The 27,266-nt window shown below is 43.9% G+C and overlaps 1 protein-coding gene across 2 annotated transcripts in view; it reads left to right on the forward strand.

The window, feature by feature from the left end:
- CHRD (chordin) overlaps positions 1–11,093 on the forward strand; it is a 35,402-nt gene extending 24,309 nt beyond the window's left edge. For both annotated transcript variants that reach the window (XM_075338470.1, XM_075338471.1), the window contains exons 16-23: positions 2,206–2,418; positions 7,373–7,466; positions 8,423–8,470; positions 8,552–8,649; positions 8,736–8,838; positions 9,055–9,209; positions 9,345–9,438; positions 9,923–11,093. In XM_075338470.1, coding sequence (XP_075194585.1) covers positions 2,206–2,418; positions 7,373–7,466; positions 8,423–8,470; positions 8,552–8,649; positions 8,736–8,838; positions 9,055–9,209; positions 9,345–9,438; positions 9,923–9,987 — 870 coding nt within the window. In that variant the 3' untranslated portion in view covers positions 9,988–11,093. The remainder of the gene's footprint in view (positions 1–2,205; positions 2,419–7,372; positions 7,467–8,422; positions 8,471–8,551; positions 8,650–8,735; positions 8,839–9,054; positions 9,210–9,344; positions 9,439–9,922) is intronic.
- Positions 11,094–27,266: the final 16,173 nt, after the last annotated feature.

A 27,266-nucleotide genomic window follows, 5' to 3' on the forward strand; every position in this document is an offset into this window, starting at 1 on the left:
CAGTGGCCTAGTCAGTCTCCTGACCTTAACCCAATTGAAAACTTGTGGAAGGAGCTCAAGATTAAAGTCCACATGAGACACCCAAAGAACCTAGATAACTTGGAGAAGATCTGCATGGAGGAGTGGGCCAAGATAACTCCAGAGACCTGTGCCGGCCTGATCAGGTCTTATAAAAGACGATTATTAGCTGTAATTGCAAACAAGGGTTATTCCACAAAATATTAAACCTAGGGGTTGAATAATAATTGACCCACACTTTTATGTTGAAAATTTATTAAAATTTAACTGAGCAACATTGGTTTGTAAGATTTATGCATCTGTTAATAAATCCTGCTCTTGTTTGAAGTTTGCAGGCTCTAACTTATTTGCATCTTATCAAACCTGCTAAATCTGCAGGGGGTTGAATACTACTTGTAGGCACTGTATATATTTTCATCCTTTTATATTTTAAAAATTACAAAAAGGAAAATGGGCAGATGTAACAGTTTGGGCACCTTTGGAAATTTGTGTGGTTAGATAACTTTGACCAAGGTTTCAGACCTTAATTAGCCGGTTAGGGTCATGTCTTGTTCACTATCATTGTTAGGAATGGTCAGGTGATGCAAATTTAACAGCTTTATAAAAACTCAGCCTCCTCTAAACTTGTGCCAAAACACAGCAGCCATGGGTTCTTATAAGCAGCTGCCTAGGACTGTGAAAATTAAAATGGTAGAGGCGCACAAAGCATGAGATGGCTATAAGAAGATAGCAAAGTGTTTTCAAGCTGCCCACGCCTGAGTTCAAAATGTAATTAGAAATGGCAGCTAACAGGAACAGTGGAGTTCAAAATAAAAAGACCAAGCCAAACATCTGTGAGAGCTGCTTGTAGGATTGCTAGAGAGGCAAAGCAGAACCCCTGATTGACTGCAATAGACCTTTAAGAAGATTTAGTAGACTGGTTGTGGTACATTGTTCTACTGTTCAGAGACACCTGCACAAATATGGCCTACATGAAAGAGTCATCAGATGAAACTTCTCCTGCGTGCTCACCATAAAATTCAGAGTCAGAAGTATGCAAAAGAACATCTAAACAAGCCAGATGCATTTTGGAAACAAGTCCTGTGGTCCGATGAGGTTACAATAGAACTCTTTGGCCCCAATGATCAAAGGTATGTGTAGAGAAAAAAGGGCACAGAATTTCAGGAAATTAACATAATACCAACCATTAAGTATGGGGGTGGATCATTTATGCTTTGGCATTTTACTACAGCCAATGGCATGGGAAAAACATTTCTCGAGTAGAGGGAAGAATGGATTCAGTGAAATTTCAACACATTTTTGATGCAAATATAACACCATCTGTAAAAAAGCTGATGTTGAAAAGAGGATGGCTTCTAAAAATGGATAATGATTCTAAGCATACATCAAAATCCACAATACACTACCTCAAAAGGTGACGGCTGATGGTTTTACAATGGCCCTCACAGTCCCCTGATCTAAACATCATTGAAAATCTGTGGCTAGAGCTGAAAAAAGCTATGTTTGCAAGATGACTCAGAAATCTCACAGCACTGGAAGACTTTTCTAAGGAAGAATGGATGAAAATCCCTCAAACAAGAATTGACTCTTGGATGGCTACAATAAGCGTTTACAAGCTGTACTTGCCAAAGGTGGTGCTACCATGTACATGCAGGGTGCCCGAACCTTTGCATCGGCCCAGTGTCCTTTTTTGTTAGTTTTAAAAGATAGTTTTAAAAGATAGTTTTAAAAGAAAAACCTGTTTTTGCCTAAAATACAAAGGAAATGTGTAATCTTTAACTTCATGCCTTTTAGAGATCATTTCATCTTCAACTTGCTTAGTTGTTCATAATAACAGTAATTTTGACCGGGGGTGCCCAAACTTTTACATGGCAATGTATATAAGCGAGTAAAATAAAAAAATATTTAAAGAAGTATCTAGCCAAAATTTTTTGGAGTATCATAATGAAGCTCCGTAGACTTACAAGAAACGTCCTGTTCACACATAAACCCGTGTGAACCAGTGAGTCGAAATACAAGTGATGAGAAACAGAAGAGAATTGGACCAGCGCTGGAAACGAGGAAAGACAGCAATTGGTAAGCTTTCTAATGCACCTGCACTACAAACATATTTAGAGAGGTGTAAGGCATACATTTTTTGTTGGGAGAGCTTCCTTAATATTCTCTCCTTTACTTTTTTTCTGACAGGTGCAAATTCCAAACAGTTGTGAATCAGGAGGTGCAACACAGTCTCCTGAGGACATTGAACGTGAGCCGAGTGAGAAGGAGAAGGATAATGATCATTACCTTGAAGAACTTCAGAAAGATTCAAGTGCATGCTATTTTGAAGGAAAACTGAAATCTCATGGAGCTCGATGGGCCCCTGACTATGACAAAAAGTGCTCTATATGCAACTGTCAGGTGAGGATTGTCATGGATGCTATGATATAAGTCTGCTGTGAATATAAACATAGGCTATTTACTTTGTACTACGGTTTAGCTATACATCTGCTTTATACCGCCATAAGTCTATTTAAAAGACTTATTCAGTGCAGCAAAAAAAAGAAGGTATCCTGAGGGAAACCTGTCATATGTATGCAAAATGGGTACATTATAGCACACGCCTGACTTATAGGCCAAACACGGTGTTAATCACAGTAGGGATTTCAGGGCAGACATCTGGCCGCGATATCCATATGATTATAGCTTTCATCCCCTTAATTTAACCATTGCATGTCTTCAATACTGGAGCAGCTCCATATGCAGGGATTCTTCTTTAGCTTAAACTTACCATAATGAAGTACTGCCATAAGCTAATATATGCATTAATTTGTGTCTTTTTTGAAAGGTAACTTGGTGCCTCCTTTCATTGCATACAGTTATTAGTAATGAGCCGTGTGATTTGTAACAGCTTTGCTTCTCTGTCCTAAATTGTAAAAGCTCGATCGTTCAAGTCAGCAGAGGCATCTGGCATACATTAAACTTGCTGTAATGCAATTACAGAATATTTGCTATGTCTCAATATGTATGGGACCAGCCCCAAATGGATAGAAGAATATGAGTAATATATATTGCATGCATAGTCTATGGTCAGGGTGGTTCTTTGCATGTGCACAGAATTATTAGCCTTGCTCAATCTCTCAAGCTAACAATAACTTCAGCAGAGATGCTATTGTTCTTCAGTGGGTGTAAGCCTGGCTATACTAATAATGAATATATGTTGATTAACATCATTTTGTTCACATTTTAATTACCTATAATCTGACACAACCTTATTAACCCTTTCCGCAAATGTAAATAACAGGATGTCCATATTGCAAGTAATTTACTAATCGGTATACAGTTATGTCTGATGGATGGCTCAGGAGTTGTACCTATTCCATTCGCAGCTAAGCTCTTTCTGCATGTTCTGGGATCAGACATACAACCCATCCCAGCACTTTACCCTTTTAGATGCAGCTGTCAAGGGATGGTGGCATGTGTAGAGTTCGACTAAGAGAGACTGCTCCCTTTGTCAGCCCATCAGCACCCTGCAGCTTGATCGCGAGACTTTCATTAGGTTGCTATGGGTTAGATACTGAGTTCTGTGCCTGCAATATCCCACAGCCAATCAGATCCTGCCAGGGAGGGGCCTGATTGTCTGTCTGTCAGACACTGATGGGTTAGATAATGCCCTGTATGACATAAGTTGTACAGTGTATTATCAATGTGAACAAAGGATCACATGTTCAAGTTCCCTTGTATTACTTGTAAGTATTGTACAAAAATGTTTTTAGGCCTCCCTCTCATTCCTCATGTTTGGCCCCATTACAATATAAAAGCTTATACTCATTTCCGTTTCTGCATGCTTCCGGCGGTGTAGGCTCTTGTGTTCTCAGGGCTCACGGGAGGTTGTGACGTCACGCGAGTCCGGCGCTCAATCACTGCTTCCTTCTCCCCACCATCAGACGTAAAAGTACTCAACAGTGGTTAAGAGCTACAGCTGGCCACTTACTTCATGTTGATTACTCATATGTCCGAAGGTGGGGAGAAGGAAGCAGTGATTGAGCGCGGGATGTCACAAGCTCCAGTGAGACCTGGGAATGCGAGTACTGCCACCGCTGGAACTACACCAGCAGCAGACGTGAGTTTAAGCTTTTTTATTTTAATGAGACCAAGAATGGGGAATGAGAAAGGCTTGTTCTTGAAGTGGATATCCCCTTTAAGTGTTCTAGAAAGCAAAAATGTAAGCTAAATAACATAAAATCACAGTTTTAATGAGAAAATAAAAGTTTCGTTTGTTAGGAAAAAAACCCTGCAAAAGCGACATGTATTTGGTATCGTTTGTTTGTAACCAACCATACTTTAAAACGATATAACTTTTCATTCAGTATGGTGAGCCTCATTTTAAAAAAATAGGAAACACTATGTTATACATGCCGTTTTTTTTCATTTTGGCTTTCATTACTTTTTAATAAAAAGTGATCAAAAAATTTTAGCAATTCAAAAAGGGTATCATTAAAAACTACAACTCGTTACCCCTCCCCTGAAAAAAAGAAGTAATTATTCATCTCTGTAAATGGAAAAATGAAAATCTTAGGGCTCTTACAATCTAACGACCCCCCCAAAAAAAGTGTTACTTTTGTCAAAAGTGATTATTTTTTTGAAAAACTTGTAAACCATAAAAACATGTAGAAATTGTGTATCACCATAATTGTTTCAACCTACAGAACAAAGTTAACACGTCAGTTATACTGCACAGTAAACGCTGTAAAAAACAAAATGAAAAAATAATTCCACATTTAAAGAGAACCTGTCAGCAGGATTTAGCAGTATAAAGTAAAGTCATGGCCATAATACTACTGTTATACTAATTTAAATGAATACCTTTGGAGAAGGAATCTGATCTGTGACATGCGCAAATCGAGATATCAGCTTATTAAAGACATTATGGATCTGAGATCCCTCGCTCCGGTGCCATATTACTGAAGACCAGAAGACCAGCCGAGAAATCAAATTACGTACACGAAGCCCACGCCAATGACTATGCGAAAAATTTTAAAGAGGCAAGTCACTGAATAATCAGTGCCATAGAAACATAGGAGACAAGCGGAGTGGCAGAGGAGCAGAAGAAGACCTTACCCCTAGTCTCACCCCGATATACAGAAAAAGAAAGCATCAAACACCGATTAAACAAGAACCACAGATCGGATTCCTTCACCAAATTTGTCAATTGTATCAGTAAAACAGTACCATTATAGCAGTGCCTATACTTGATATTGTTAAGTCCTCCTGACAAATTCTCTTTAATGTTTTTTATTCATACCACCCTGCCACCAAGAGTAAAATAATTAAAAAGTATGTACCCCAAAATTTTACCAGTACAAACGTCAACTTGTTCTGCAAAATCAATCCCTCCTCCATTAACAGAAAGCTAACCTAAAAGTTATGATTGCCAGAAAAAAACATTGACTTAAAAAAACACATTTTGTTCTGCAAAAGTAGGAAAACTTAATAAAATTGTTAAAGATTGTATCAACCCACAGAACAAAAATAACATGACAATTGCACAATGTGAACAATTAATAGTAAATTTGTATTTTTGATAATTAGTTTTATTATTGAACAACTACAGAGCTGTCCATCAATCCAAAAGGTTAATAAACTTGAAACCTGATAAGAAAGTATAAGTGAAGGTTTTGACTTTCTTAGGAGAATATCTTTGTGTGTAGAACTATTGGGCTACTATTAGGGTGTACAGTTATTATGCAACTAAATGAAATATCATAAATTTTCCATTTCAGTTGTTAATTTTCATCTCTTAAAGTGCGAAAAATAACCAAACAATTAAAAATGTACAAAAATACATTTTTGACATATAAAAAAAAGATATACTGTATCATTCACCAATATAGCCGCCCTTCTTTTCAATAATGCTGGAGTCACACGTGCGTGTATGGCATCGCACTGACCGGACCGGCCGGCGGCTCTCAAACGTGTAACTTTAGCCTTACAGTCATAAGTCTTCCATCTTTGGAATAAGTGACATTCTTAATCTGTTGATGATCAACGTTTGGGCAGCACCAACCACAGTCACCGAGACAATCTGCCAAGAGGTAAATGTTTTCCTTCCCCCTAAATCTCCTGTTTAAGAAAGGCCCCCAAGTTCTCAATAGAGTTTGGTCAGAAGAGGAAGGGGGCCATGTCTTATTCTTTCATCTTTTAGACCTTTACTGGCTAATCAAGCAGTGGAGCACTGATATGCATGTGATGGAGTAGTGTCCTGCATAAAAAATCATGGTTTTCTTGGAAGATGCAGACTTTTTCCAGTATCACTGTTTGAAGAAAGTGTGTTCTAAAAATTGACAGTAGGTTGAAGAACTGAATTTGAGTCGATCTTCAACCTATTTATTTTATTTTTTTCCCCTACAAAGCGTTAATAAAAACTGATCAAAAAGTCATATTTACCACAAAATGGCACCAATGAAAACTAAAGATTGTCACACAAAAAATAAATCTTGATACAGTTCCATGGAAAATTGGAAAACTTATGGCTCTCAGAGTATGGTGCCCCCCAAATATTTTTTTTTCAAAGAGTGTATTAAGAGTGTACAAAAGTAATAAAAGAAATAAATAAGACTACTTTATTTTTCAGGCTATAAGACGCACTTTTTAATAAGAAAAACTCCTGCTAAAAAGTGTGTGCATCTTATAGCCTGGAGACATCTTCCTATGATGGAGGAGAATGCTGACACAGTGTCCTCCCTAATCACAGGGAGCTGCCCTCTCGCCTCCTGCTCTGCACTGATCTATGTGATCGGTGCAGTAACGGAGAGGAAGACCGTGACCCAAAGTAAGGTGAAGTAATGTAAATCTATCTGTGAATGTAGCAGAGCTGTGTATGTAAGTGCAGATGTGCATGTAGCAGAGCAGTAAGCACCTCCACTCCCCCAATCGTTCCATGGCCTTCAGTCCACACCCTGATCCCCCCATCTCTTTCTGCTCCCTATATGTTTTTATTCTATAGGTTTTCTTTCTCTTTTCCATCTCCATTGGCCAACCTTTAAATAATTCCTCCCTCTTCTCATTACTTTCTCTACGATATCATTATTTGCAGTGTTCTATTTCCAGGGTTGAGGGGATATTCAAACCTCCTGTTCAACTACTTGTTATTAGCTGATTTTTGGCTACATATTGGTCCTCCCCGTGTTACATCTCCTTTGAAGGAACTGACTCTATTGGCCGACTGTTATTATAGTGGCTACTGTAATAACTCTTAACCATATGACTTCTTTCCTGTACATTTATATAAACTAATAAAGCTTTACATTTGAAAAAAAAAAACACCTGACTGTGATGCCAAGTGGTTAACAGAATCTTATCTCTAATTTTTCAGAGGCGCACAGTTATTTGTGACCCTATTGTTTGTCACCCTGTAAACTGCACCCATCCTATTCGGATACCTGGTCAGTGCTGTCCGGTGTGTCAAGGTAAGTGATCACTTTAATCTAATAAATATAGAAATAAGAATGTTTTCATGATGGTTGGTCGATTTCATATTTTAAAAGACACACACCTGTAATAGAGCAAGGATAATTGCAGAGTAATAAAAAGGTGTGAAATGCACGCAAAAAAGTAGGTTTACATTCCTAATGTTCTTCACACCACAAAGAAGAAGGACAGCACTCCAACTATAGTGGATAAACTGGATCTTTAGTCACACATCCTACATTTTGTCTTTTATAATATAGCAACCAGGGCTTGAAACATTCTCTTGATTAAATAAATGTCCAGTTTCTTAGCATTTCCCTCCACTTTGGATCCTAAAGGAGATCATATTATGAAGACTTGCACCCTTACTGCCTCCCTTAAGGGGGTATTCTCAAGTTAAAAAATTGCTTTAGCTAGTGAATATGAAAAAAAGCAAGTTTGCAAGTAGTTTTTATATCTCTCATTTTCCTGCAATGAGAGCTTTTATCTTTCATAGTGTACAGCTGGTGTCAATCGAGCAACACCTCCTGTGGCTACCCAGAGTACACAGTAACTACATTTCAGGACTGGTTTTAATGCCTAACATCCCAGCTACCTGTCTAGAGCCCATTGATTCTATAAAGCAGTAATCTGCTTGCAATCCTCTCCCTCCCTCTTATCTTCTGACAAGCTGCTGTTATAAGTCTTGCAAGATCATCAGACCGCAGCATCATCTCCTCCAACAGCATTTTTTATTAAACATTGCACTCACTGCCCATAGTTGTTATCTCTGTGTAAATATAATGATAGTAGTATATAAACCATAACAAGCCACTGATAGCTGAATGTGTAACTGCAAAACTAATGAAGGGCTTTATAGTTCTATTAACTGAAAAATAACCCTTGAATGTTTTGCTTACTTTATATCACAGTTTTAGTGATCCATCAACATCATTCATGTGTCATTTTTTTTTAGCGAAAAAAGAAAAAGATGGAAAAAAAACTGGAAGACCACAAAATGAAGGTGAGACTATTCTATGTCTTCTTTATTTTTATATCACATTCTGGCTCATCTATTCACTTAATAACTCATGATCCCTTTCAGGTTGTTATTTTAATGGCTTATGGAGGCCAGCTGGCACACGGTGGCATCCTGTTGTTGAACCTTTTGGCCTTGTGTTATGTGCAACTTGTTCTTGCAAAGTAAGATTTCATCCAATTTTGTCTCTATCTTATTTCCCACCAATCTCAGACATATCTTCCTTGACTTTGTTGCTTCTTTATTGTAGAGTTCCTCACAAGACTTGCACTGTGTAAGAGAATCATGTCCACGTTTGACTTGTGCCAACCCTATACGTGCCAACCCAATGGACTGCTGCAAAAAATGTCCAGGTAACAATAAAATAACAATAGACGTTTAACGTATCCACATCCTTTGTAAAGAGCAGTGCCAAGTAAAAAAAATACAGTACCAATATCCCAATAATAGAAAGAAGTATATACTAATTCTGTAATATATCATTTTTACATAAATTATGATCCTTAGAGATTTCTGTGTTCTGTGGAGATCACCAATATATCTGACTAATACACTGTTCTCTCACATAGATGAAGAGAAAAATCCCTTGGAATTGGCAGACAGAATGCAATCTGATGAACCCCGACAGTGCATAGTAAGGGGTCAACGTTATCCAAACAATAAAGAGTGGCATCCTATACTGGCAACACATGGTGTGGTGAAATGTGTCACCTGTGTTTGTGTGGTAAGTGGGAAACAGAAGAGTAGAAAATTGGAGTGATTGCAAAAAAAAAGCAAGTGAAAGAGGAAAAATAAAACTTGAGACGTGATAACAAATAAACAAATTGCCTAAAATCTAAACTTGTATTTATCTTTATAGAATGGGACTCCTAAATGTGCAAAACAGAAATGGAAATGCACTGATCCTGAATGTATTGGAAAGCCAGACAACATTTGCTGCAGTGACTGCCGGAGTAAGTCTTTCTACTAGTGATGAGCGAATAGTAAGATATTCGGGTTCCGATGATTGATACCGAATAACACTAATATTCCATTATTCGTCATGAATAATGAACCTAATGCAAGTCAATGAGGAACCCAAGCATTTTTCTTGGATTTCCCAGAAAAATGCTTGAGGTCCCAATTGAATTGATTAGGTTCATTACTTGTGAAAAATACTAGAATAAACTAGGTGTTCGATATGAATAACCCAAACTAGAATATCTTACTATTCGCCCATTGCTACTTTCTACTATTGCAATTATTAGTAATGTAAATTGCCTTTCTTTAACTAGTATACACAATGGAGGAGATATATTAAAATTCGTGAAAGAAAAAACATATAATTACTTTCAGTGACCATTTTGGAAAATGCCCTTCATGATGTGTTGCCCTTCGTCCACAAACTGCATTAATCTGATGAAATGAAATAAATAAATCACTATGTTTCTTATACAGGTGACAACATGCATCAAGAAAAGAAATTAAAATCTGAAGAGCCTGTGAGTTCGTGGACCTTCTAAAACTTTAGGAAAAGTATCGTTGGATGAGAACATTCCTACAAAAAGTTGTAACTTAACACAATGGCTGGACTTTGTTACTCAACCCTGGCAAAGCCATGTTAAATAAATGCTGTGATGTGTGATGCCATATCTACCCCACTTTTAAAGAGCTTTAAGATTGTAACAAATCTATTCCATGACATAATAAGGACTGAAGGCTCTGTTGTAAACTGCAAGACAATTGCCACACTTTGTAATGTCATAGTCTTCCTTGGCTCCTGCGTGTCATGGCATCTTCATGGAAGATGTGAGATAACCTCTATTGGCTCATTTTGTGACTACTGCATTGCAGATGTAATATCTTCTTGTGGCAACCTTCTTTAGATTGTACATAACCCCATGAAAACATCTGGCGATCATCTCAAGAAAACTGAATTCTTTTTTTGATCCTACAAGACTCTATGGTGCCAAATATAGACATCTGCAGGATTTAGACATTTGCAGGATTCTAATGTTATACTATTAACCAAGGCTTCCCATGGAAAGTATGTATTTAATAATTACAAAACTAGAGGACTTCTTTACCCTCAGTACTGGGTTACGCTTAGGACTACGGAAAAGATACAATATACGGTAACATTTGACAACTTGAGGGCAATCATTTTACATATCAGCTTTTGTGTAGTATAGTAGCAAATCCATGTTCTACCACCTTTACGACCTAGACAGGTTGATTCCAAATATGAACACTTTTGGGAGATGATCTGAATAGAGACTGCATATGGGCAATGCCTCACAAGCATAGATTTGAAGACAGCAAAGAAGACAGCAGAGCTGGATGAGACAATTGTGTGACAACGATTACAATGTGGATGTGGGATTGACTAAATGTACATATGTACATGCATGTGGGTATATACGGTGAATGGGTGAACAAACACACATCTGTTATGTTTTTCCCCACAAACTCTTTTAAGGAATGTGTATTATTTATAGTGCCTCTGGTGGACGCATCGACTGTGCAATTTAATTATTAATGTTGAATGTATTTATTAAACTGAAATAAACTGCTGAAAATGTTCCAACTACTTATAGGCTTCTTTTTAAGCGTATCAAAAGCTTAAAGGGAACCGGTCAGGTCCAATATGCACCCAAAACCACGAGCAGTTCTAGGTGCATATTGCTAATCCCTGCCTAACTGCCCCTGTATACACTAGCATAGATAAAGAGATCTTTAGAAAAAGTATTTCTAAAGATCTTATATCGTATGCTAATGAGCGAAGGCACTAGCCCCCTGGACGTTAGTTCCCCGGCTAGTCACCCCCATTAGCATGTTAGTACGTCCCTGTAGGCGTGCTAACATGCTAATGAATACGCAGCATCACAGGATGATCTCACTCACCTCTCTGCCGCCATCGCCACCCGATGGGGATTTCGGCTCAGTGCGCTCAAAACAGAGTTTGGGTCATGCGCACTATGAAGTCGGGTGTACGCGTCCTAGCTTCAAACTGAAGTAGAGCGCATGACCCAAACTCCAGGATCATGCACACTGAGCTGAAATCCCCTGTCGGGCGGCGATGGCGGTGGATAGGTGAGTGAGATCATCCTGTGACGCTGCGTATTCATTAGCAGGTTAGCATGACCACAGGGGTATAATAACATGCTAATGGGTGAACTGGCCGGGGAACTAACTCCCAGGGGACTAGTCCATTTGCTCATTAGCATACGGTAAAAGATGTTTAGAAATACTTTTTTTTAAAAATCTCTTTAAAAAACCGTTAGGCAGGCATTAGCAATATGCACCCAGAACTGCTCGTCGTTCTGGGTGCATATTGGACCTGACAGGTTCCCTTTAAAAGGATCAGACAATACTCAGAGGTATTCTAGGATTACAATTTTTTTATCCTATATAGGAATATGCAGCATTGTTAAAATTATAACTGATATACAGTGGTTAAAGAGTGATCTTCATTTTATTTTTTTTCTTCTTAAATCAATAGTATATGTGAAAATAAAAAAACTTTTTGATATATTTTATTAGACAAATCTGATTATTTTTGCTCCTAGACTGATCTTTCATTATTAAAGGGAATCTGTCACGCACAATTATCGGATCGCATCACCCGGCGCGGCTGGCCTCTCTCCTGACAGGAACGGGTTTGCTGCATGTATTTCTATGCAGCTGAAACGCTCCTGTCCAGAGACTGTGCGGCCATGCCGGGTGATGGCGATGCGAGACTTGCTGATTCTCCTGATGAAGGTGGAGTATACTGCCGAAACATGTTGTGAAGTGATGTTCCTGATCTCTGAATAAAGAAGTACATGTAACCGTGCCTGGTTCCCCTGCTTCCAAGCTTTGGCGCCCGATAAATACCGTTGCATCCTTTCTTCTCCATTTACAATCCTTCATTGGAGGGCTAGCGGACAGAGCTGACTTAGCGAGGAGCCTTCTCTAACTATAGTACCTGCAACCCAAGGACCTATCATGGTGTCCCACATCACATGACCAGCCGATTGCAGAACCCAGATTCCTTCGGGTGTTTGGTGAGCAATATACACCAGCAGCATTCACCGGGGTTGTGCGAGCTTTGTACAACCCTAACACATTAGTGGTTTTAACAAACTTTACCCTCCCCAATTGTATCACCAGGTGTCACACTAGGAGCGCCCCTCCATCTCTTAGTTTATCTCCTACTGTAAGGGGAGGCAGTCTTAAATACCTTTACGGTAACAGGTGACCTCAGGCATTGCTTTCATGTAATGGGATGCCAGCCCTTTAAGAAACGGAGAGGAGCGAGTGGAACCGCCAGGCAAGTGAGAAGGAGGGTGCCCCCACCAGAGCCTGGGAGCGTGAGCATGTGGGGATACCACGCTGGGACCGGGCAAGTGAGAGGGAGAACGGCCCATCTGAAGCCTAGGAGCAGAAGCGTGTGGAGATGCCACACTGAGACTGGGACCAGGCGCTACAGTATCTCTCAGAACCCTGAAGCTCATATTCCAGACAATAATCTTTCCAAGTGGGATGTGGAAGGTAAACATGCCCTTAAATACTTGTTTGATGGGTCTAATTGAATTAAATTTTCAGTGATGGAAATAAAGTTCTAACTCCCTCCTCATTGTTTTTATCAAATACTTCAAATAAGACATTTCTTAAATTCTTTGCCTAAACCTGAACATAAAGGCTATTCTTGTCCTCATTATAATTTCGGGAATTACCTCAAACTGTTAGAGGCCTATCTCTAATTTAAATTTTTTTGAATTCTCCCTTGCATGATGTAAAATTTAAGTGTATTTCTAGATAAGAACATGAACTGGCCCTTTTTCTACCTCCATCAAGCTGGCAGTCTGCTGCAAAATGGATCTACAGGTCCCTGCCTTGCTTGAAACATGTGGAACAAGTTAAGAAAATTCATATGGACTGGTATATGTAGCGGTACGATTAGCCAAATTTGTCCCCAATTATTCCCCCCTTTGCTAGAAAGGTTGGCTTGGTTCAGGGACCCTCTGTCATATTTGGTGGTCATGCCCAAAGGTGAAAATCTTATATCGAAGATCCATGTAAAGGCAGAGGCCACATTAGCAATTTTACACATAGGCTTGTGTGACGCCCTGGGCAAGCCAGGGGTCACAGGTCATAACACCACAACACCCTACACCCCAGTTAGGAACACCAAGGCTAACCTAAAATCCTTGTTGCCTTCCTCCAGGGGCTGATGTCCACACCAGGGGGTGGGCCAGGCGGTTGGCTCCGCCCACCGAGGAGTTCACAGCCCTGGAGGCGGGAAGAATCAGGCAGTTAAGTTAGGGAAGTGAAGGAGTAAACAGTGAAGTGGTAGTGGAGCTAAGGAGAAAAGCTGAAGAGACAGAAAAGTGAGAGTAGTAAAGCCTGAAGTTGTTCTGGGTGTGTGCCCCGGACAGTGACAGCAAGGTCAGCAGACGGCGGTGATAGTCCGCAGGGGTGACTGCTTTGAGGTTGCTGGAAGGACCGCGGACAGGTGGTGACCCGGCGCTCTGGAGCAGTATACGAAGAACAGTCAGCACCAGGGCAGGGGCCTTTCGGATCTCGGCAAGGCTAGGAGTCGCCATAATTTGCCAAATCCGTCAGTGAAGGGGACGTCTGTCTCCTAACAACCAAGTCCCGATTGAAGGCAACAGTCCAACCGTAACGGAGAGACACCGCCACCGCCAGGGCACCAGTTTCTCAGGGCCAGCGCCTGCGGGCAAAGTAGGGCTCCTCCGGCCCATATCCAAGCCGGGGAGCGGGTTACCGGTGGGAACCCATCACAACCATCATCATCTTAGGTGCAGGAAAAAGGGACCGTCACCTACTGGGGAAAGCAAGTGCAGCCGTCCGTGGGAACCGTCTTTCCAGCCGTGTGTTTTACCGAGAACTGTGTCATCGTCTCAGGCTGAGTGAGTACCACAGTGCTGCAAGGCACAGCGCTGCCCCCGCGTCCCTGCACCCCACCAAGCCCTGCATCCCCCACCTCATCACTGGGCCCCGGGACAACCAACCCCCCTACCCACGGAGGGGAGGACTCACATCTAGCTGCTCCATACCACCACTCCCGGGATCCCCATACAGAGCAGCGGTGGTGTCAACAAATCACCACAACCGTGAGTGGCGTCACGGACAATAAACTATCCCAAAACACCAATTCCCCTTTCACTCACGGGCGAGGAGCGCCGCTCGAGCCCCCGGGATCCGGCCCATCGCTCGAGCCACCGAGCAGCGGCAGCAGCGGGCCGCAGCAGCCGGACCCGAGCAGTAGGGAGGGCGCGGCGTCCCCTCCTCCGCCCGCGACACTTGGATAATTTCCCCGTGGATCTGAGATGGTCTATTTCACATATTCTGATAGCTGCAAGAAAGTGCTTGGCGGCCAAATGGAAAGATCCAGAGGTTCCCTCCCTTGAAGATGTTGTAACTAAATTAAATACTAATTTTCAATATGAGGTGACTTTAGCTTCTACTGTTTATAAAAAATCTTGGAGAATGAAGCAATGGAACCCTTGTGCCTCTTCCCCACTGGCACATAAGCCGGTTATTTAGTAAATCTGTATCTGTGTTATTCTTCTACGTCTGTTTTATATACCAGATGCCTTATAACCCCATCCAGTTTTCCTGCATCCTACAGTGGATGTTATTGATTGTGTTTCCCTTAAAGGTCTTACAACCTAGTCCTGTATTTCCCTCTCCCCCCCCCACCACCACCTTCCCACGTCTTTTCTTCTTTTAGATTAAAGTTATGTTTTTTGTTTGATTGTTTTCTGTTGTGTAACTGTTTATTGATTTTTGTATTTTTCTTAGTTGTGTTATTTCTTTTTATGTTAAGTAAATCTGTATACATAATAAAAAAAAGTATTGGATAAAAGAAAAAAAAAGAAATTTTTTTTTTTTACAAATTTCTGATTTTTTTCACCACTTAAAAGATAAAACAAACAGTACATATTTGGTATCTGCATAGTCATAATGATCTGGGTAATCATATTGCCAGATGAGTTTTACCATATAGTGAATATGGTAAATAAAAAAAAGAAAAAACAAAATTATGGAATTGCACTTTTTTACAATTTCATCGCACTTGGAATTTGTTTTCACTTTTTCCAGTACATCATATGGTAAAATTAATGATGTCATTCAAAAGTACAGCCCGTACGGCTATATTGACAGATAAAAAAGTTATGGCTCTCGGAAGAAGGGGAGGAAAAAAACGGAAACAAAAAATGGAAAATCGCCCAGAGGTGAAGGGGTTAAACTTTTTTTATTGCATTTTTTGAGGCGGTGTGTTTTGATTTTTTTGTGTACAGTGTTTAAAATGTTTTAAATTATTTTCTATTTTAATAGACTGGAATTTTATGGACCAATTCTGTTTAATATATTGTAATATATTGAGGATTTTTTTGTTTGTTTTTATTTAATTTTAAAACTAGTAAAAGGTGGGTAATTTAGAAATAGTAAATTGGATTTTCCTTTAAAGCCTATAGATGATCTTCAGAGCAGTACCAAGATGATGGCATAGGCTGCCATGGTAGCCCATCGGTGCCCCACGATTATGTCACAGAGGGCCGATTGCCGACAATTGCACTATTTAAGTGTGGCTGTCAGAGATTGACAGAGTTGTGTAAAGCACCACTTTAGCGTTTTTTTTTTTTATTTTTCCGCTGGAATAGTGTTTTTAATCTAAGTTTCTGACCCTTCATTTATACTAACCTGCTGGCTACTCCAGGGTTTAACAGAGCGAGCCGAAGGTTACTCTTCAAATTAATACAAGTCTATGAGAGCCTTGTTATTATCTCATTCTTGGTCTCATAGACTTGCATTGAGAGCTTGTGACTAGTGAAGGGCGGACTCGCAGCTAACTGGGATCGTCAGGTCTAACCGGGTTAAAAAAAAAACTGTTCCGGCCTGGAATTGATCCCGGATATCTGGCCTGAGACCAGTCCCATATAACTCTATGGGGGCCAGATCCAATGCTTAAAAACGGTGGTAGAATGGAAAGGGAGATTGGAGCAAGCGCATCTGTGATTGGTTGTAGTCAGATGCGCCCCCAGCCTGTGTGACAGCGTGTTTGACTGCTTGCAATCACATACCCTGGTATAAAATAAATATAAAAAAAAAATGCTTAGGGTCCCCTACAGTATATTATGATAGCCAGAACAAATAAAGGATACGGCTACAGGCTGTAGCCCCCAGCCGTGCACTTATCTTGGCTGGGTATCAAAATAAACAGACCACATGTTTTTTTTTTTCTTTAAATATTTAAATAAATAATTTTAAAAAACTGGCGTGCGGTTCCCCCCAATTTTTTGATACCCAACCATGATAAAGCCGACAGCTGGGGGTTGGTATTCTCAGGCTGGGGAGACCCATATTTATTGAACCCCCAGCCTAAAAATAGCAGCCTGTAGCCTCTCAGGATTGTCTCATCTGTTGTGAATGTCAGTTATGCTTTGGCTGCTGGGAGACTCCCTCTTGTGGCCAGGAATGGTTTGGACATAGACCAGGTGTGTTGAGCAATGGGCGTTTCCATTGCTAACTCTCTGCTTATTTAAATCCTGGTCTGATAGCAGGCTACGCCGGATGTCAGTTGTTCTTTGTTCACCAGCCTGCTTCATTCTGCTCCACACCACATCTACCTCAGATAAGTGCTTGCTCTTTATTTGTTGTTTGGTTCTTTTACTCTTATCTGAGTTTGTCATTTGCTGTGGATGTTTTCAGTTTATTTGCATGCAGGGATCTTCCCTTTCAGCTGCTTAGCTGGGAAACTCCCTGCAGTTATGTTTGGAGTATAGCTCTTATTAGTCCATGTGTTTGGGCCTTTTTGAATTTGTAATGATTCTGGTTTTCTGTTCATTGGTATGACAAGAGTGCCTGGTATAGGACAGAGTGCAGATCATGTGATCTGAGGGCCTTTTTGTACTATCAGGAATTTGGAATTTTGCAGGGTTTTTCTCTGGCCACCATCAGCCCCTTTCCTGTCCTTTCCTATTTTAGTCAGTGGGGGGCCTCACCTTTTGCTAATCCTATCATCTATCTGTGTATTGTGTTTTCCTATATCACCGCAGTCTTTGAATGTGGGGGGCTTGCTATTCTTTGTCTATTTTCTGAGGCAGAGAGTTATTCATCTTTCCTTCCTTTAGGATAGCTAGTTCTCCGGCTGGGTTTGCGGTGCACAGGATGTTAGTTCACCCCTCGGCTACTTCTAGTTGTGATGGTTAGTAAGGGGATGGCGGCCAGATTAGTTGCCAATGCTCTTGTCATTTACCAATGATTGATGGTGGTCTTCCATGGTTCCGGATTATAACACTCATCCATTAGATGCAACAATCCTGGAACTTCATCAGGCTCATCATGATTGCCCTGGCGTGGTGGTAATCGGGGTAATAAAGGGTTAATAGCAGCTCACAGCTGCCACAAAGCTCTAGATTAGTTGTGGGAGGCGTCTATGAGACTAATATGTAAGTGAAAAGAAAGAAACACATACACCGAAAAATCCTTAATTTGCAATAAAATACAAAAAATCCCACACCCTCGGTGTATTCATACGTGGTTTCGCATATGAATACGCTTCCATGGACCCGAGGAAGCGTATTCATAAAACCGTCCATCGTCCGTGAGGGGGCCTGCTGAGACCTCAACTCCTGTCGCTTTTATCACACCCTTCTAAACAAAGAATTCACTGGATCCTGGTGAGTGCCGTCCTCTTTCTTCTATGGACTTCACTAATGAATTGTCGGTTTGCCTGAACCTAGGGTCCGTGTACCCCGTCGTGCCTTCGGTCCTGGACCAGTAATAGTGCTAGGCTGCCGGCTGTCCTCTTCGACAGGTCCGAGCACCTTGCCACGATCCCCTGCGACTGGGGGTCTGACTCCTCTAGGCCCAGACCACCGTCTGCAACCTAGAAAGTTCCTTCAGGAGTCACCACTCCCGACTTCCTCTGAGCTCCTCACAGCTCGAGGGCTACTTCCCAACTCACTACTCACTACACTCCTTACCTCCCCTCCCTGACCCACCCTGGTGGGCGACTCTATTCCACTCAAGACGTCCCCTGGTGTGTCTGGTGAGTGTGGTGCAGGGTGTATCTAGGATTTGATTTGCTGTTGGAGACAAAACCACTTAAGTAGGGACCCAGAACCAAGAGGGAGGCGGAATACTGCACGGAAGGGCAGCTTGTGCAGTACCCTGTGATGACCTGATAGTCCAGGGGTGTCACAGAAGCACCATTTCAGTGCTGTAAAAAAAACGTGGTGGAGTGGTGCACTGCTTTTACAAGCGTCTGCCCTGCATGGAGCAGGCATAGCACCTGAGACTGCTCGATATGCATGCACCAAGACTGTGACATGCATATACGTCACAATTCACAAAGGTGGAGATATATGAACAAAACAGCAATTTTTTTATTTTTTTTTTAATTGTAGACAATTCATTTGTTGAACAAATAAAGTGTTAAGTGTGCATTAGACACTGCGATCTCGGTTGTGCGACACGGGCAAATTGCTGCCTGACGCGCACAACCTTGCTTAACCCGTCACACGGACTTACCTGCCCTGCGACGTCGCTCTGGCCGGCGACCCGCCTCCTTCCTAAGGGGGCGGGTCGCGCGACGTCACAGCGACGTCACACGGCAGGTAAGTCCGTGTGACGGGGTTAAGCGAGGTTGTGCGCGACGGGCAGCGATTTGCCCGTGTCGCACAACCGAGATCACAGTGTCTAAAGCACGCTTAACACTTTATTTGTTCAACAAATGAATTGTCTACAATTAAAAAAAAAAAAACCATCCCGCTCACCTCCTTCCTTCCACATAGCCGGTGGAGGCAGGTAAGGAGATGTTCCTCGCTCCTGCGGTGTCACACATAGCGATGTGTGCTGCCGCAGGAACGAGGAACAACATCACTAATGAGAGGTAAACTATTTTTTGTTTTAGGACGACCGCTCCGCGGCAAACGATTTTTGCCGCTTTTTCGATAGTTTTAGGTCGCATATAACTGTTACACGCTACGATATCGTTAATGACGCCGGATGTGCGTCACAAACACCGTGACCCCGACGATAATTCATTAACAATATCATAGCGTGTAAAGCCCGCTTTAGTGTGGCGCCCCTGAATAAATCAGGGTGCCACAGGGTACTGCAATCCTTACCCAGGGTGCAGGGCCTACCCCCCATGGTTCCAGGTTCCCAATCACTGCTGTCACACCATCAGCATCACAAATATCAATCACATCTCACATCAAACCTGTCAGACACATCAGTGGGATTGGTTATGCTGGAATAGGGCCGCCCACCTAGGGGCCAGGCAGACTGGTGGGAGGGGGGAAGTCAACTTAAAGTCAGAACAGTCTTAGCCCTCAAAAAGTGAGGAGCTGGGAGTTGTCGCTCCCAGGGAGCGAGCCCAAGGTTGGGTCGCAGATGGTGGTCCAGGACCACAGGAGTCGGGGACCGGTGGCAGTGATATTGGAGAGGGTTCGACAAACATAGTCTAGGAGGACTGTCAGCATCAGGACCCCAAAAGAACTGACCGCCGGTACCGAGCACGGCGGGGTACAAGACCCTAGATCAGGGAAGAGCTTCAGGTGCCTTGATAATTAACCTGTGGAGGATAGTCTCTTTATGAACTTTCCCCAAGAGGCCAGAGATTGAAGGCATCAGCACAACGCGGGGGATAGGGTTTTCCAGAAAAAACAACCCAACTGAAATCCCAACTGCCAGCCATCAAGCGCACAGCTGCCATACACACGGGTAGCGGGGCCCCAACAGCTTCAAGCCAAGGGGCCACAACGGACACTAAAAATTGTGCACGGAGGTAAAGGTCCGGGCTATCAAACGACACCGGTGGGAGCGGACACATGGACGGGTTCCCCTGAATTGACTGTGATGCACAGAGATTCTGGTTTATCTACAGTGTGAGTGTCGGCTTAATATCTCTATCCAGCACCACGACTACCGACAGTGAGTACTCTGTTCCCCTGCACTCAGCGCTCCCAATAATCCCACCAAACCCCCAGAGCCCGGGGCATTCACTACCTGCGGAGGGAGTGACAACTTGCTGCCCCACACCATCTGCCCCGGGACTCCCATGAGCAGCCGCAGTACTCCCCTTACCGCAACCCACAGGTGGCGTCACGAACTTCTCCCTTGTAAATATCCCCCTTTTCAAGGATCAGAGTGTGAGCCAAGCCCGGGTCCGCACCCCTCGAGCCACGACCACCCCGGATCTGGGCACCCCGGTCTGTGCCAGGGCAGCACACCTCTAATCCTTCCTGGCATCACAAACAGGATAAGAACTGGACCAACTTACCCAGGGTGACGTGTGCCTTGCAGAACTGTCCAAATCTGAATTGTGACTGTTAATTTGCCTTGCCGCCATCTTGCCTGCCATTTTTGGCGCCACATTAGCTTTATAATGTAATTCATATAATGTTATATAATATAAGTCAGAATGATTTTAGTGATTCCAGATTTCTATATTTGAAAACAAATAATTTGTTTGTTTGGGTTTTTTTTGTCATATTCTGAAATCCATTAGTTTTACATTTTTTGCCAGTGGAGCTGTATGAGGGTTTCCTTTTTTCCTGACACCTCATTATACTTTTCATTGATATTTTGTGGTACATATGACTTCCTGATCCTTTTTTATTATGCTCAAAATAACAAAAACTATTTATTTTTATTTATTTATGTTAATCCCCATTCACTATTAAAGGGGATTGTCCAAAACTATCATTAATTTAAATTCTAAATGCCTAGGTGATGTAATAATCTAGTAGACATTTAGGATTAAAACAAAAGTTTCAGACCACCCTACTAAATATAATTGCCATGTTATATTTTTTCAGGTTAGTGAGATTAGGATGATATCAAATTTATATGCTTATTTATATTATGTTTTACTACTTTCGTAAAAAAAAAAAAAGCAAGGCAAAAAACTTTAGGTTACCGAGTTCTGATATCCACACTATTTTTTAATTTTTCTGCAGACAAAGCTGTCTTTTTCTATAATTAAAGAATACTTATGTAGAATAAGAACTTGGGCCTCACTGTGATAAAAAAAAGAATAACTGAATGTGGAACTAGAGAAGGCTTAGCCCCAGAATATAGTGCAACCCCTGCACACCTGAGATTTTACTGTTACACCCAAATAATCCTTTTAAATCGGGTATATAATAGCTAAATCTGGCATTTCATCAGATCACATTTTAGTTCAAGGACTCAGGTATGATAACAACAAGGCCACCTGTAGGTAGAACTGCAGTACTACACATCAAGTATGGAAAAATAAATGTATGTTACAAGCCTAAATCTACAGAGCGAGGAATTACCATGCACAATTTAGAGAATTTGGGAAAAATAACTTTTCAATAAGAAAAAATATCAATGTATATGGCTCCATACAATGCTCCATTAGTGTACCCCAACCCCTTGACACACATATACACTCTTAGAACATTATATATTTGAGAAGTCCATCCCTGTATCTAAACTAGATTATTGTGTGATAGATGATTAACTCCTTCATGACAATTTAATGTAAGTTTACATCATATGGAAAAAATGGGTATTTGGAACATGTGCATGCACTGGTAATCATTGCCCCGCTATGATGCGATCATGAAGTCAGCAATTGTGGACTACTATGGCATCCGGCGGAGCCTCATGACTGCCATGTTTGACCTACTATTAAGCTCATCCTGTGGGTCGGCTTCTTATGAGAATCTCATTTAAACTATATTCTGCAGCATTATTATTATTTACTAGAAGGTGGCCCGATTCTACGCATCGGGTATTCTAGAATTTACGTATTGTGTAGTTAATGTATGATTTTTGTTATATATATATATATATAGATGTTGTTGTGTGTAGTTACCAAGTGTTTGTGTAGGGCGCTGTACATGTTCTGGGTGTTGTCTGGGTGTGGCGGGGGGTGAGAGCGGTGTTGTTTGTGTGTTGCGTTGTGTGTGTTGCGTGTGTTGCGTTGTTTGTGGAGCGCTGTGTGTCTGTAGCATTGTGTGTGTGTTGCGTGGTTTGTGTGTGTTTTGGGGGGAGGTATGTTTTGTGCAGTGTGTGTGTTGCGCGGTATGTGCGTATATTTATGTATGCCGCGGTGTTTGTGTGTTGGATGTTGTGTGTGTGCAGTGTTGTCTGTGTAGGGCGGTGTTTGTGTTTCCCAGTGTGTGTGTGTTGTGCAGTGCGCGTGTGTGTGTTGGGGGGAGGTGTGCACCTCCCATCGTGCTCCATCCCCCATGCTGCGCACCTCCCATCGTGCTCCATCCCCCATGCTGCGCACCCCCCATCGTGCTCCATCCCCCAAGCTGCGCACCCCCCATCGTGCTCCATCCCCTAAGCTGCGCACCCCCCATCGTGCTCCATCCCCCATGCTGGGCACCCCCCATCGTGCTCCATCTCCCATGCTGCGCACTCCCCATCGTGCTCCATCCGCCATGCTGCGCACTCCCAAACGTGCTCCATCTCCCATGCTGTGCACTCCCCATCGTGCTCCATCCGCCATGCTGCGCACTCCCAAACGTGCTCCATCCGCCATGCTGCGCACTCCCAAACGTGCTCCATCCGCCATGCTGCGCACTCCCAAACGTGCTCCATCCGCCATGCTGCGCACTCCCAAACGTGCTCCATCCGCCATGCTGCGCACTCCCAAACGTGCTCCATCCGCCATGCTGCGCACTCCCAAACGTGCTCCATCCGCCATGCTGTGCACTCCCAAACGTGCTCCATCTGCCATGCTGCGCACTCCCAAACGTGGTCCATCCGCCATGCTGCGCACTCCCAAACGTGGTCCATCCGCCATGCTGCGCACTCCCAAACGTGCTCCATCTGCCATGCTGCGCACTCCCAAACGTGGTCCATCCGCCATGCTGCGCACTCCCAAACGTGGTCCATCTGTCATGCTGCGCACTCCCAAACGTGGTCCATCCGCCATGCTGCGCACTCCCAAACGTGCTCCATCCGCCATGCTGCGTACTCCCAAACGTGCTCCATCCCCCATGCTGGCCGCAGCATCAGCCTCTGTGCCCGCAGCATCAGCCTCTCTGCCCGCAGCATCAGCCTCTATGCCCGCAGCATCAGCCTCTGTGCCCGCAGCATCAGCCTCTCTGCCCGCAGCATCAGCCTCTGTGCCCGCAGCATCAGCCTCTGTGCCCGCAGCATCAGCCTCTCTGCCCGCAGCATCAGCCTCTGTGACCGCAGCATCAGCCTCTCTGCCCGCAGCATCAGCCTCTATGCCCGCAGCATCAGCCTTTTCTGTCCCCAGCATCAGCCTCTCTCCTCCCAGCCTACCCCAGCCTCAGCCTCCCCCAACATCAGCCTCTCTTCTCTCAGCCTCCACCCTCCCAGCCTTCCCCAGGATCAGCCTCTCTCCTCCCAGCCTCCTCCAGCACGCCGTGCTCCTCTGCCGACACTCACAGATCCGATCGTATACACTCACACACACACACTCCCACCCGATCGCATACACTCACACCCACCCGATCGCATACACTCACGCACACACACATTGACGATATTACACATACGCGCTCATACTCACAACATCCGGAGATACCACATGCTTCTCACCATGTGATCCTCCGGCAGGTCCTGGAAGCTCACAGCACAGTATCGGGGCCGAGAAGCAAGCGATATCCCAGGATGTTGTGAGTGTGTGGATGTGATGTGTGTGTGAGGTGTGTGTGAGAGTGAGTGTGATCTGATGTGTGTGTGTGTACTCACCTGGGGCTCCGTGTCAGTTGGGGGAATGCGTGCGGGGGGGCGGGGCCAGAGCGAGCGTGCATTGCGTGAGGGGGGCGGGGCCTGCAGAGAGCCGGGGCGAGAGGCCAATCCATGGGGGGGCGGGGCCATGGCGAACCCAGCGGCCAATCAGCTTTGTGTCACCGTAAGGACACAATTTTGGAGCATGACAGACAGACAGACAGAATAAGGCAATTATATATAGATTATTATAGCGCCATCAATTCCATGGTGCTTTACATGTGAAAGGGGTGTACATAATAGGGACAAGTACAATAATCATAAACAATACAAGACACAGACAGGTACAGGAGGATAGAGGTCCCTGCCCGCGAGGGCTCACAGTCTACAAGGGATGGGTAAGGAGAACGTAGGTTAGGGTAGAGCTGATTGTGCGGCGCTGTATCAGACTGAGGGTTACGGCAGGTTGTAGGCTTGTCGGAAGAGGTGGGTCATCAGGTTCCTTTTGAAGCTTGTCAAGGTAGGCGTGAGTCTGATGTGTTGAGGCAGAGCATTCCAGAGTATGGGGGAGGCAAGGGAGAAATCTTGGATGCGATGGTGGGAAGAGGAGATGAGAGGGGAGTAGAGAAGGAGATCTTGTGAGGATCGAAGGTTACATGCAGGTAAGTACCGGGAGACTAGGTCACAGATGTAGGGAGGAGACAGGTTGTGGATGGCTTTATATGTCATGGTTAGTGTTTTGAACTGCAGTCGTTGGGCAATGGGAAGCCAGTGAAGTGATTGGCAGAGAGGAGAGGTCGGGGAGTAGCGGGGGGACAGGTGGATTAGCCGGGCAGCATAGTTTAGAATAGATTGTAGGGGTGCGAGACTGTTAGAAGGGAGGCCACAGAGCAGGAGGTTGCCAGGCGGCAACCCAGGCGGGAGATAATAAGGGCATGTACTAGGGTTTTTGCAGCTTCTTGGGAAAGGAATGCACAGATCCGGGAAATATTTTTGAGTTGGAGGCGGCAGGAGGTGAAGAGGGCTTGGATGTGTGGCTTGAAAGAGAGATCAGAGTCTAGGATTACTCCCAGGCAGCGAGCACGTGGCACTGGGGAAAGTGAGCAGCCATTGACATTGATGGATATGTCAGGTGGGGGGGTTGAGTGAGGAGGAGGAAAGACAATGAATTCTGTTTTGTCCATGTTCAGTTTTAGGAATCGAGCAGAGAAAAAGGATGAATTAGCAGACAGACATTGTGGGATTCTGGTTAGTAGGGAGGTGATGTCAGGTCCAGAGAGGTAGATCTGCGTATCATCAGCATAGAGATGATACTGAAAGCCATGGGACTGTGAGCTGTCCCAGGCCAAAGGTGTAAATGGAGAACAGTAGGGGTCCAAGAACTGAACCTTGGGGGACCCCGACAGATAGGGGGCGAGATGAGGAAGTGGTGTGAGAGTGGGAGACGTTGAAAGTTCGGTTGGTTAAGTATGAGGAGATCCAAGATAGCGCCAAGTCTGTGATGCCCAGAGACGAGAGAATTTGTAGTAGAAGGGAGTGTCAAAGGGAGAGGACAGGTCCAGGAGGAGGAGGACAGAGTAGTGTCGCTTGGCTTTTGCGGTTAGTAGGTCGTTAGTGACTTTGGTCAGGGCAGTTTCAGTGGAATGATGGGGTCAGAAGCCAGATTGTAACTGGTCAAAGAGAGAGCAGGAAGAGAGGTGTGAGGACAGTTCAAGATGGACATGCTATTCCAGTAGTTTTGAAGCATAGGGGAGAAGTGATATGGGGCGATAGTTTGACACAGAGGAAGGGTCAAGGGAGGGCTTTTTGAGGATGGGTGTGATTGAGGCAGGCATGTTTAAAGCATGAAGGGAATACACCAGTTGTTAGTGGTAGTTGAAGAGATGGGTTAGGCTCGGGAGGAAGACTGTGGTGAGATTGGGGATAAGGTGGGATGGGAGTTTATCAAGCAGGCAAGTTGTGTGAGGCGATCTTGAGAGTAGAGTGGAAAGATGATCTGTCATGGTGGAGAAGCTGGATTTGGAGGAAGAAGGCTGAGTAGTTGTCAGGAGTGGCTGTGGTGATTGTGGGCCAAAGCTTGCTTTGATGTTGTCAATCTTCTGCTTGAAGAAAGAGGCTAAGGGGTACTTTGCACACTACGACATCGCAAGCCGATGATGCGATGCTGAGCGCGATAGTCCCCGCCCTTGTCGCAACAGCGATATCATTGTGATAGCTGCCGTAGCGAATATTATCGCTACGGCAGCTTCACATGCACTCACCTGCCGTGCGACGTCGCTCTGGCCGGCGAACCGCCTCCTTATTAGGGGGCGGGTCGTGCGGCGTCACAGCGACGTCACACGGCAGGCGGCCAATAGGAGCGCAGAGGGGCGGAGATGAGCGGGATGTAAACATCCCGCCCACCTCCTTCCTTCGCATAGCCAAGGGGAGCCGCGGTGACGCAGGTAGGAGATGTTCCTCGCTCCTGCGACTTCACACACAGCGATGTGTGCTGCGGCAGGAGCGAGGAACAACATCGGACCGTCACGTCAGCGTAATTATGGAAAGTGCGTCACTTTCGACATGACCCCACCGACATCGCACCTGCGATGTCGTAGTGTGCAAAGTACCCCTAAGTCTTCAGCTGAGATGAGAGGAGACGGAGGTGGTGCCGGGAGACGGAGGAGAGAGTTGAAAGTGTTGAATAGCTGTTTACGATTGTGAGATAGAGAGGATATGAGGGATGAGAAGTAGGTTTGTTTTGCAGCAGTGAGTGCAGACTTGAAAGTGGTGAGAGCTTGTTTGTACGTAACGAAGTGCTCAGTGGAATGAGACATCTTCCATCTGCGCTCAACAATTCTGGAAGCCTGTCTCAATTCTTTAGTCTGACTCGTGTGCTAGGGTTGCCTGTTGATTGTGCGGGTTTTGGTGTGTGAGGGGGGCAGCTGATTCAAGAGCTGCAGAGATGGTGGTGTTGTATAAAGCGGCAGCAGCATCTGCATCGTGTGAAGATGCAATGTCTGCAAGAGGGAAAAGAGACTGAGAAAGTGAGTGAGTGAGAGATTTCTGCGGGGGTGTGAAAGTTTGTGGAGGGGGGATTATGTACTTGGAGAAGAGA

This window comes from Anomaloglossus baeobatrachus, chromosome 3, assembly GCF_048569485.1.
Source record: "Anomaloglossus baeobatrachus isolate aAnoBae1 chromosome 3, aAnoBae1.hap1, whole genome shotgun sequence".
Classification (NCBI taxonomy): domain Eukaryota; kingdom Metazoa; phylum Chordata; class Amphibia; order Anura; family Aromobatidae; genus Anomaloglossus; species Anomaloglossus baeobatrachus.